Genomic DNA, 12,054 nt, shown 5'->3' with positions numbered 1-12,054 from the left:
CCTGGAGCTCCTTCTACACGCCCACTCTACCTGGAATTCTGCTCATGTGCACCATGTCCTAGCCCTGCTGGCCCCACCCCAGGAGACCCAGCTTCCTGAGGGTGGAGACCAGCATTTTAAGAAATGCCTTCCCTGATCCTAGCAGGCACTGCATAAATACTTGAACCCTCACACATTCAGAAGGTGCTCCCACAGCCTCTTTGTGGCTTTTCTGCTGCCTGGCTTTAGACTCACAAGTAGGATCTGTACACTTTGTTTCATTTAGATCAGAAGCTGGTCTGAATCCTTATCATTTGCATTTTTAAAAGCTCGTTCTATCGTGAATGTCAGATCCTCACATGAAATCCATTTCTGATGATGGAAGGTGGTGGGCAAATGTTTGGAAAGGGGGACGATGGAGATTTCTGTATCCTCCGTAAGTCATGAGTGTCCTGTGTTGCCAAGAGAAACTTGCTGTCACACCTTTGTCTTTGAACTAGAGTTGTTCTATATCCCCTTCTTTGGAGTCATCTCACAAATTTAAGTACTAAAAAGTGTGTGAGAGTGTCTGTGTGTGTGTGTGTGCGCGTGCATGTGTGTGAGTGTGTGAGTGTGTGTGAGAGTGTGTGTGTGTGTGTGTGTGTGTGTGTGTGTGTGTGTGTGCGTTGGGCAGGGCGGGCGGGGTGTGTTGCAGTAGATATCTCGGGAGAAGAATTTTCACATGAGTGTCATAGAGGAGACAGTGGGTCAGTGGGTGGCCAGTCAATTTTTAAAAGTTAATCTCCCTGGGAATAGCTGTGAGCTTTGCAGACAGCACCCTGGGATCTGCACAGGGAGGGAGCGAGGTGTTTCGGTCAAAATTGACTGAACCTCGGCCCCCCCAGCATCAGCCTTTAAGGTTGCCAACCCGAGGCAGGTGAGCGCTTTCTCCTTGGTGAGGGCCTCTAGCCTCACCTCTCACTCTTTCCTCCGGTGAACTTTGACGGGGGCTAGGGACAGGGGGGACTGAGATTTGGGAACTGATTTTAGTGGTCTCAAGGAGGCCAAGACCCTGGACTCTTCGGGACTGAAGAGATAGACCTTGTTTTTGCTTCTCCCAGTCAATGATCTGAAAGCTAGTTTCCTGCCTGATCCTTCCTGCTGCCAGTGGTCTGGAGAGTAGCTCCATAGGCCTGGCAGAGGAGGCCACAGGGGAAGGCCTCGGGGGGAGGGAGGAGGTCCCTCTCTGGCTGCCTGTGACCTGTGGAAGGGTGGCCGAAGGTCAGTCCCAGGGTGGAGCTGGTGGTCTGGTTTTGCTTTAGGAAGGTCTTTGTGAATTAGCTGTGGCAATGATGACAAAATTTCAGCTATCCCTCATCAAAGCCCCCTGACTCTCATCAAGGTTATGGTTGTTCCCTCCTTGGGCTCTTGACAGCAAGAGTGGCCCAAGGTCAGGCCTTCTCAGAACCAAAGTGCTGTCTGAGCGGAGGGGAGACCAGGGGCAGGCCCCAAGCTCTCTGTGCCCCTGGGGCAGAGAGCAGGGAAGCACTGAGGCTGGTGGGCTGGCCCCGGAGGCTCTGGGTCCAGGGTGGGGGTGCCCCCACAGGACTGACGGCTGCCTCATGTGTTCTTTTCAGCTCCATTCATCTTTGTAACAACTCCATCCAGAAGCATTTTAAGAACGCCAAGGACCGCAGCCCTCTGCTCCCCTGCTACAACATGTGGACCAGCACCAAGTTCCAGGAGTACTTGAAGAGGCGGGGCCAGGGCCACATCTGGCACAACATCATCTACCCGTCCATGAAGAAGGCCATCACCCACACCATGAAAGTGGCCCAGGACCACGTGGAGGCCCGCAAAAACAGCTTCGAGCTCTACGGCGCCGACTTCATCCTCAGCAAGGATTTCAAGCCGTGGCTCATCGAGATCAACTCCAGCCCCACCATGTTCCCGTCCACACCTGTCACAGCACAGCTTTGCGCCCAAGTACAAGAGGATACCATCAAGGTCGTTGTTGACAGAAAAACTGACCGCAACTGTGACATTGGCAACTTTGAACTCCTGTGGAGACAGGTAAGCTGCAGGACGCATGGGTCCCCAGGTGGGTTGCGTACCGGCCAGATGTCAGCTCCGAGGTCTCTGGGGGAGGGGTCGCTTATTGGCGACATTAGAGAAGGGCCCCAGATGCCCACGGAGGTCCCTGATGACTCTTATTGAGACTGAGGTTCAGAATGGCTTTGGGAGGAGAACGGCATCCACCGTCTTTAGACTGGCATTCACTGTGACCCTACATGTGTGGGATGCTCTGAACATCCTGGGCTTCTCACTTCCCTAAACCTACCCCCTATTTCCTGCTCCCCAGATCTCTACCTCCCATCCAGCCCTTCAAGCCCAGCTCGAAGCTGTCTCTTCCAGGGAGCCTTCCTGGGTTTGGAGGGCACTTGCTCACTAGGCCTGGGGGACAGCATGTGACATACAGCCAAGGGTGCTGGGCACAGGTGAAGTGGGTGGGGGCTCAGCTCTGCCACAGACTGTTGTCCTGCCTCCTAGGAGTGGGAGGAGCCAACAAAGATAATTTGTGCAAAGGGCTTGCAAACCACCAAGCGCCATATAAAAAAGCCAGCTCGTTATGAAGGCCATTGCCTGTTTACACATCTTCATTTCCTGATAGAGGGCAGACTTCTTGGATTTTCAACCCCACCCACCCCAGGGCTTTGTGTAATAAAGACTTGATGAAGGAGAAGTCCCAGAATGTCAGAGCTGGAAGGGTTTATTAGTTACTGTGTTTAATTTGTTCTTAGGAAGCAGCTGCCCCGAGCAGCTCGGGCCATGCACTCCTGGGTGAGCAGCCCATGGTGAAGGCACAGCAGTGTAAATCTAGGCAATGATGTGGGCACCTAGATAGGGCAGCCTGCAAAGAGGAAAGAGGAGTGAGGTAGGCAGCTTGGGGCTGGCGTTTCAGGGGACAGGTGCGTCTTCCTTCAAAGGTCTAGCCATCCCCTGTGGCTGATGGGGAGGAGCCTTGGTGCCCTGTTCTCACCTTGAAGGGATTCTGGCTGATGTCCCATGAGCCCTGTCTCTGTCTCTTCCTTAGTACCTCCCTGCCTTACCATGACAGGTAAAATTGTTCTTACATGTAATTGGAAAAAACATAAATATTTTCACTTAAAAAAATAAATGCACCCAGAGCAGAAGCCATAGCCACATTCACAGAATCTTAAACAATCAGGAACACTAAGATCTTCCTCACTGACAACCAAAAATCACAATGGCAGAATAACCACAACCATTATAAGCCTTCTATAAGGCTTCCAGGATACAAGAGACCTGGCCCTAGAGCCAGGAAGGCCTGAGTTCAAATCCTGACTCAGACATTTACTAGCTGCAGGACCCTGACCTGGCTGACCCCCTCCCCTTAACTGGAGATGCCAGTGCCGCCTGGCAGATGGGCTCCCCGGTGTAGGGGAGCTCTCCAGGGCAGATACTTTCTCAGGCTGATTTTTGTCTCTCCCCAGCCTGCTGTGGAACTGCCCCCATTCAGCGGCCCCAACCTCTTCGTGGAAGGCTTCAACATTCAGAAAGGAAGGAGACATATGACTCCCATTACCAACATCAGCCTCAGGAGCCCCCTGCCAGCTGGGCTCGTGCTGCGAAACAGATGCTTCAGCTCCCAACAGGACCAGCTGTCTGAGCAGACAACATCTCCCAAGCAGGACGTGAAAATGAGAGAAGACAAGGGACCTCCCTGCCTCTTACTGATGCCTTTGAAGAGAGGGTCGGGAAGAACGTACAAGATAAACTCGGTCTACACAAAGACCCTCAGCAATATGGAATTTCCCTCTTTTGCGATTCGACGCCTAGAAAACATTTCCCATAAAGCTGTGTTTCCCAGAACTAAGACAACAAAGCTTGTGGACACTGATATATTAAGTACTGCCTCCATCGCCTCTGTGCTGCAGAGCATCCGGTCCTTGGAGAACCCTGTGTTCCAGCCGCCCAGAGGCTCAGGTAACCTTTGCTATGTCCCCTCCCCCACCCCAGCCTGCCCATTGTCAGTGAGCCGAGCCGTGCCAGGCTCTGCAGGAGCCCCTCTGGTCACCCAGGAGGGCACAGCCCAAGGTGCTTGGGGCAGCTGCCAGGCCATTGGCACCTCTCGGGGCCCCATTTTCCTCATCATTAAAATAAGTCATCCCCCACCTGGACTTGAGCCCTGCCTCATGGTGCTCAGGAGAGCTTTGGGAAAGCCCAGAGCCAGCTCTATGCAATGAGCCTCGATTGTCTGTGCGCCTGCCCTGTCCTGGAGGGTTTGGGGACATGAGGACTCTGGATACTCTGTGGGGAAAGAAGCCTGGGGCAGTGGACAGAATCTGGGATCTGGGGGGAGAAGGCTTGGGTTCTAACCTAAACTCTTGTGAGTACCGTAGGCAAGATTCCTGCCCTCTCTGGGGCTCGGTTCCCCTCCTTTGTAAAATCTGGGGTCTGAGACAGTCAGCTGCAGCACCATCACTAGCACTTATACAGTCCTTTAAGGCTGAGTAAGTGCTATCTATGTATGTGAGTATTGTACATGCACACATCGACATGTGTGCACAATACTCACATGCCACATGCGGCACGTACAACGCGAAGCATCACACCCATGCACACATGTGTTACGTGTGTGTATATCACGCCTGTACACATGTGTGCATGTATGCCTGCATGTGTGCATGCAATGTGTGTTTATTCATTGGTTGTATACATATGTGTGTTATATGTGAACATATACCTCTATGTGTATGCATATGTATATATGTAATGTATGTGTTATTTGATCTGATCCTAACAGCAATCCTATGAGTTAAGTGCTGTTAATGATCCCGTTGTACAGGTGAGGAAACTGGGGCTGAGAGAGCTAAAGTGTCTTACCCAGGGTCCTGCAGCTAGTAAATGTCTGAGTCAGGATTTGAACTCAGGCCTTCCTGGCTCTAGGGCCAGGTCTCTTGTATCCCGGAAGCCTTATAGAAGGCTTATAATGGTTGTGGTTATTCTGCCATTGTGATTTTTGGTTGTCAGTGAGGAAGATCTTAGTGTTCCTGATTGTTTAAGATTCTGTGAATGTGGCTATGGCTTCTGCTCTGGGTGCATTTATTTTTTTAAGTGAAAATATTTATGTTTTTTCCAATTACATGTAAGAACAATTTAACATTCATTTAAATTTTTTTTGAGTTCCAAATTTTCTCCCACCCTCCCTCTTCTCCCCCCTCATTGAGAAGGCAAGCAATTTGACGTAGGTTATACACATGCAGTCATGCAGAACATATTTCCATATTAGTCGTGTTTGAAAGAAAACACAGACCCAAAATCTCAACAATACAACCCAAGATAAATAAAGTGAAAAACAGAATGTTCTGATCTTCACTCAGACTGCATCAGTTCTTACAGCTGAAGGTGGATCGCATTTTTCTTCATGAGTCTTTTGGATCATTGTATTGCTGAGAATAGCTAAGTCATTCACAATTCACCATCACACGACATTGCTGTTAAGCATGTACACTGTTCTCCTGGTTCTGCTCACTTCACTCTGCATCAGTTCATATGAGCATTTTGCCATTGTGTTCATATAGTCCGAGGTTTGTCTCGGTGGGTAAATTCCCGAGTATTTTATATTGTCTGTAGTTATTTTAAATGGGATTTCATTTTCTATCTCTTGCTGCTGGACTTTATTGGTAATATACAGAAATTCTGATGGTTTATTTTATATCCTGCAACTTTCCTGAAGTGGTTAATTATTTCAACTAGTTTTTAAGTTGATTATTATTAACCAAAAAATATTCCAAGTCCATGAGACATGCATTGCAACTGAATTTATTACAAGAGAAATGAACGTGCATGTAGAACTCCTGTGCAGATACAAGAAATTCAGTGGTGCAAGGAAAACCTTGGATATTTAAGGTACAGAGAAAAGGGCAAGTCATAGGGAGGGGAGAAGGACTAATCCCTCGTGAAGGGGAGGAGAAGGACAATGGCAAAAGCTGCCTTCTTTTCCCTTGGGCACTGCTAGACCATGGTGATAGGAGGGTCTGCTTATCTACAAGGGTGCCAGCTGCACAAACAGTTTCCTAGTCTAGTGCAGACTGGGTGGCACCTGTCTTGACTCACAAGGACACATGCAGAGTCCAGATTGGGGTGCAACCAACAAATTATGTCAGCTCGGGAGTGATGGGGGCTTCATCCTTGACATGTAGTGTTTCTGGAAAATATTGCAACTCAAGAAGACAAGTTTGGGGGCCCCTTAACATTCTCTAGGATTCTCTAAGTGGACCATCATATCATCTGCAAAGAATGGTAGTTCTGTTTCCTTGTTGTCTATTCTAATTCGTTCACTTTCTTTTTCTTCTCTTATTGCTATAGCAATACAATATTGAATAACAGTGGTGATGATGGGCATCTTTGCTTTACCCTTGATCTTATTGGGAAGGCTTCTAGCTTATCCACATTACAGATAATGCTTGCTGATGGGTTTAGATAAATATTAACTATCATTTTAAGGAAAGCTCTGATTCCCATGCTTTCTAGTGTTTTTAGTAGGAATGAGTGTTGTATTTTGTCAAAAACTTTTTGCATCTATTGAAATAATCATATGATTTTTGTTGTCTTTGTTATTGATATGGTCAATTAAGCTGATAGTTTTCCTAATGTTGAACCAGCCCTACATTCCTGGGATAAATCTCACCTGGTCATAGTGTATGATTTGTGATATATTGCTGTAGTCTCCTTGTTAGTATTTTATATAAAATTTTTCATCAGTATTCAGTAGGGAAATTGGTCTATAGTTTTCTTTCTCTGTTTTTGTTCTTCCTAGTTTAGGTATCAGCACCTTATTCTTGTCATAAAAGGAATTTGGTAAGATTCCTTCTTTGCCTGATTTTGCAGATAGTTTATCTAGTATTAAAATTAATCATTCCTTAAATGTTTGGTAGAATTCACTTATGAATCTGTCTGGTCCTGGGGATTTTTCCTTAGGGAGCTCATGGATTGCTTGTTCAATTTCCTTTTGTAAGATAGGTGAGTTTTTGTTAGGTTTTCCCAGGTTCTATTTTCTCTTCTTGGGTGCATTTAAATATTCCAGAGCTGGGCATCATTTGGCTCCAAATGACCCCTTGTAGGGTAGTGGGGCCCACCTGTAAGTGGGTGCTTGGCAAAGATGGAAGGCCTTGCCATGGTGCTTCCCTGGGCAGCCCAGTGTTTCTCTGGGAGCAACCCAAGCTTGGAAAGGGATTGGTGAGATTGAGTCTGACTTTCTGTCTTTTAGAAGAATTACATAGCATGTGTCCCTGAATTATCCTACAAGACCAGTTGGCTCAGTGTGGGACAGGATTTGGTCTAGATTAACCCACTCAAAAGTGCTTTCCTTTGATAAATTACCTGGTGTTTATTGTGTGGGTATGTGCACATACCCATTCGTATTCATGTTGTCCCCTCCACCCCCAGCGTGTAAGCTTCCTGAGGGCAGGAATTGCTTGCCTTTTGTCTCAGGATGCCCAAAACCTGGCACGGCGTTGATGGTGCTCCATAAATGCTTATTCTGCAATGGAAGAATTCACTGTTGTCTATAGTGAGTGAAAAGGAGCCGTGTAGCAGATGCGTAGTTTTTTGTCCTGCCCTCAAGGAGGCTGGTCTACTTTGAGATGGGACCTCCCTCTACTGTGCCCAAAGAAAGATGAGGAAATCCACTGGGCCAAGCCAGAAGAAATCTACTTGTGCTAACAGAGAATGCCATGTTTAGGTCCCATTCAAGAGAAATGGGGTTGGGGTGGGCTGGAGAGTTCCCAATATCCTTGGTGCTGATCAGACCCCATCTGGTATTCAGTTTTGGATGTAAGCTGGAGAGCGTCCAGAGAAGGGAAAATTGGATGATGGATATGTGAAGTCTGTGCTGTGTCAAGACTGATTAAAGATCCTGGAGATGCTTATCCTAGGGAGGAAAGTACTTGGGGAGGGGGACATGGAAGCCATCATTACGTTTTGAAGGGCTGTCACATGGCAGAGGGGCTCAAGAACTAGAAGCAATGGGATCAACATAGGCTGGATGGACAGATGTCGAAAGGCCTGCCTCCTGAGATGGGGAGTTCCCCCTCAATGGAGAGCCTTGAGCAAAGGCTGGAGGGCCATTTGCTGGGGCATATTGTACAACTCATCCAGGTATGGTGTGGACTTCCAGCCCAGAGATCTTGTAGAGGTGGGGGCAGGCTAGACATTCTGTTGACAATAATCTACATTCCCTCGGGCACGAGTGAGTGACTGAATCACCAGAATTCCTCATGCCCACTTGGATTTTGTCTCTTTGGTCTAAAGAGAAGCCCAGCAGAGTAGGAAAAGGAAGCTACACCAGCGAGACAGACTGTTATCATTGAAGGAAAAGGCCAGACCACAAAGAGTGGGTCTGGGGCTGGGGAGCCAGAGCAGCCTCAGCATCTCCATAAGCGAATTTCGTGGTCCTCAGCCTATGGGGAGGGAAGCCTGAGCTTGAAGGGTCAGCAGCCAGAGGGAGTTCCGGGGGTCTGCTGCCGTGTGCTAGCATTGTGGAATCAACGTGCGAACTCTGGAGGACTCATAAATGGCAGCGCCATCGTCCATATCTGTAACCTTATCTTGGAATTCTGTTTTTCAGCTGGGTTCTCATAGAAGGAGTCCCGGGACAAGTCACTAGCCAGCTAGTATTCTTTTATGGACTCTGTTGCTCAGGTGGATGAAGCGTCTGCTTTTTGTAGTTGAATAGAAGAATGAGGGTATAAAGTGATGGTCTGAGTCCCGTACAGTCTCCCAGACTCCCAGATGCCTGAGGGAAGGAAGGACACGGTGACCCTTTTCCAGGCGCCTCATGCGCTGATGACCAAATTCGTCGATGTACGCAGTGAAGCGATAGGGCCTGCGAAGGGGATGAGAGCACCGTTGACAATTGGGACTTGCCTCTGCTCAGCTGTGAGGCTTATCCAGACCCGCCTGCCTGGGAAGCGCTCCCCGCTGAGGGCGTGAGGGCTCCTGCCGCTCACCTAACCCGAGCCTTCTCTTTGCACAGCACTGTTCCCTTTTACAAAGAGTTTCCCGGTCTGTAATCTCGTGAGGAAGGGAGTATGAAAGGGGTCCTCGGTACCCCTAATCTACCCCAAAGCAGGCCAATGGATTGCCACAACTGGTGAACTCTGCTCTGTACGGGAAGGCGGCCTTACCTGGATTCTTATCCTGCAGTATCAGGACTCTGAGAGACTTAATAAGAGTCAATTTCACCAAGGAGGATTTGACGGAAACCCCCCGAACAAAGGGTTAGTGGCGTGGTGCCAACGTCACCATTTCAAGGGAGCACAGAGTGAATGGAGCCTTCTCCACGGGCCTTTCCCCTGCCTCTGTTTGGAGAGGGTCGAGGGTGGCGATCAGAGGCTCCTGCCTAGATCCGTCACTGAAGGAGGAGGACTGGGGTGTCCATCTCGTCATTTTACATCCAGCTGTAAGACTTCATCAGGCCCCTCTAGGTACCCTTTTTTCCCTACCCCCCACCCCCAATGCTTTCCAGCGTCTTTTTATGTCTTGGTTTTTTCCTGTTAGATTGTGAATTCCTTGAGAGCCGGGACTGTCTTTTGCCTTTCTTTTTGTCCACTGGTGCTCAGCACAAGGCCTGACACAACAGGTGCTTTATAAATGTTTATTGAGGCAGCTGGGTGATGCTGTGTATTGAGCACTCAAGTCAGGAAGACTTGAGTTCAAATTTGGACTGACACTAACTGAGTGACCCTGGGCAAGTTGCTTCACCTCTGTTTTCCTTCATTTCCCCAACTATAAAATGGGGATAATAAAAGCAAAAGTACTCACCTCCCAGGCTTATTGACAGTGCCTGGCATGTAGTGGGTGCTATATAAATGCTTATTCCCTCCCTCCCTCCCTCCCCTTTATTGACTGACTGACTGACTGACTGGCCCAAACCCTTCTGGGAATTCTTTGTACATCTACTCCCTGGTTTGGGTCCATTATGTGGGAAGAAGGTGGATATGAATTCCACAGGTAAGAAAATTCAGAGAAACACTTGTGTGCTTGTCCAGCAACCACTAGAATTCCTGAGAGTTTGTCTGTCTAGTACCACTCTTAGAGGCAACAGATGTTTAGTCAGTGATTACTGAAGTCATTGAAGATCACATCGATTGATAGTGCTGCTATTGAGAGAATGAAACCAGATGAATCAAGACGTCTAATTCCCTTTTGTTTGTGTGGCTATGTCTGTGGGCTCGATGATGCCCTGAGGAAACTGAATGCTGGGATATTTGGCTCTGGCCTTTCTGACAGCAGGTTCTGAGCATCACCAGACCTTCCAGAAATTGTCCCCCTAGCCCTGCAGGATGCCAGCGACCCCACTGAGTGAGCCCCCACGAATGTATCTGCCTGAATCAGCCACCCCCCACCCCGTCTTTGTCTTCGGTGATTACGGAGGTAGGATGGTTCAGAGGACTTTCCCTGGCTTCCTGTCCCACTGAGGGTCCTTCTTAGACACAGCATGTGATCATGGACAAGACCCTTACATAAATTCACCATCACCAAAGAGGAGGTATGGTGGCTGCCCCTGGCTGGACAACCCTCTTGTCAAAGTGGTGATCACTGCATTTCATCACTGGCTGCTTCAACCTTGTCTGAGGGAAGACTGAGACATTGAGTAGCCTGAAAGAAGTTTCAACTTCAAAAGCACCATGTCACGAAGAGGCCCCAACCGTCTCCCACCATTCACATCATTCAGAGAAAGGGCTCAAGGAGGAGATGGCGGGAAAGACCAAGCTTGATCTTGGAGGTGTCAAGGCTAGCAGAGGACTTGAAAATCCTCACTTCACAGGCGAAGCACCTGAGGCCAAGCTGGAGAATGGACTTTCTGGGACTGGAGGCCAACACACTCCATTGGCCCAGAAGAGGGTGATGCCGACTCACAAACAGACCCTGTAGACCAGGGGGTACAAAGTGAGCTTCCCACACTCTCCCTCCATCTGTCTGCCCACCCCTCCCTCCCTCCCTGCCCCTGGGGTTCCCATCTCCAGACCTGGGGAGAAGGAGAAACCCCATGGTTGGCCGCTGCCTCTCTTTTCCAACAGTGTCAAGACAGTCACTGTCTCCTTTTGTAACCAATGACCTAAGGCTTCCTGGAGCCGGGTCCCCTGGGGTCCTCCTGGAGCTCTCCCAGGACCAGTTCAAATTCTGCCCCCAGCCACAATTGCCTTGCTCTCCTGTGTGAAAAAACTCACACATCTTCCTGTCACACACTTGGAGGAAGGACAATTTCTTTCCATGTGTTTATCTTTGTTCCCCCACAGCTAGAACTGTGCCTGGCAGGAGACGTTGTAGGTGCCCAAAAAGTGACTATGGAGTGGGGATTGTGGAATGGATCTAACTTAGAATATCTACCTTGGAAGAGTGGTTTCTAGTGGGAGGAATACTATGAAGTGCTCTCATGCCCAGTGATAAATGTGATTATTACATGGTTTTGTGTTCAAATGTTGACTAAGTGAAGCCCTATTTTATTCATGAGGAATTCCTCAAAGCAGAGTCCACTGCCCCCTAATTCCTCTTCCCCCCAAGATACAGCAACCTCCTCACCTGAGGGCCTAGAAGCTCTTACCCTGGCTAGGAGTCTCCTCAGCACTTGTGGAAGAAGAGGCCAGAAGAAGAAAGGAGGGAAGAAGGGAGGAAGGAAGGGAGGGAAGGGAGGAAGGAGGGAAGGAAGAAAAGAAGGAGAGAGGAAGGAAGGGAGGGAAGGGAGGGAGGAAGGAGGGAGGGAAGGAGGAAGGAGGGAAGGAAGGAAAGAAGGAGGGAGGAAGGAAGAGAGGGAAGGGAGGGAGGAATGGAGGAAGGAAGGGAGAGAGGGAGGAAGGAAGGAGGGAAGGGAGGAAAGAGGGAAGGAAGGAAAGAAGGAGGGAGGGAGGAAGGGAGGGAGGAAGGAAGGAGGGAGGAAGGAAGAGAGGGAAGGGAGGAAGGAAGGAAAGAAGGGAGGGAGGAAGGAAGGAAGGAGGAAAGGGAGGAAGGAGTGAAGGAAGGAAAGGAAGGAGGAAAGGAAGGGAGGGAAGAGAGGAAGGAATGGAGGAA

The 12,054-nt window shown here is 49.0% G+C and overlaps 1 protein-coding gene across 1 annotated transcript in view; it reads left to right on the top strand.

Annotated features, from left to right (window-relative positions):
• Positions 1 to 12,054, top strand: part of TTLL8 (tubulin tyrosine ligase like 8) — a 68,138-nt gene that overhangs the window by 54,514 nt on the left and 1,570 nt on the right. Inside the window, exons 13-14 of the mRNA XM_027854349.1 lie at positions 1,596 to 2,031; positions 3,474 to 3,966. Coding sequence (XP_027710150.1) covers positions 1,596 to 2,031; positions 3,474 to 3,966 — 929 coding nt within the window. The remainder of the gene's footprint in view (positions 1 to 1,595; positions 2,032 to 3,473; positions 3,967 to 12,054) is intronic.

Source organism: Vombatus ursinus, unplaced genomic scaffold (genome assembly GCF_900497805.2).
Source record: "Vombatus ursinus unplaced genomic scaffold, bare-nosed wombat genome assembly UNPS02010394.1, whole genome shotgun sequence".
NCBI lineage: Eukaryota > Metazoa > Chordata > Mammalia > Diprotodontia > Vombatidae > Vombatus > Vombatus ursinus.
Note: the sequence above shows the minus strand (reverse complement) of the source record. Positions and strands in the feature narration are given on the sequence as shown.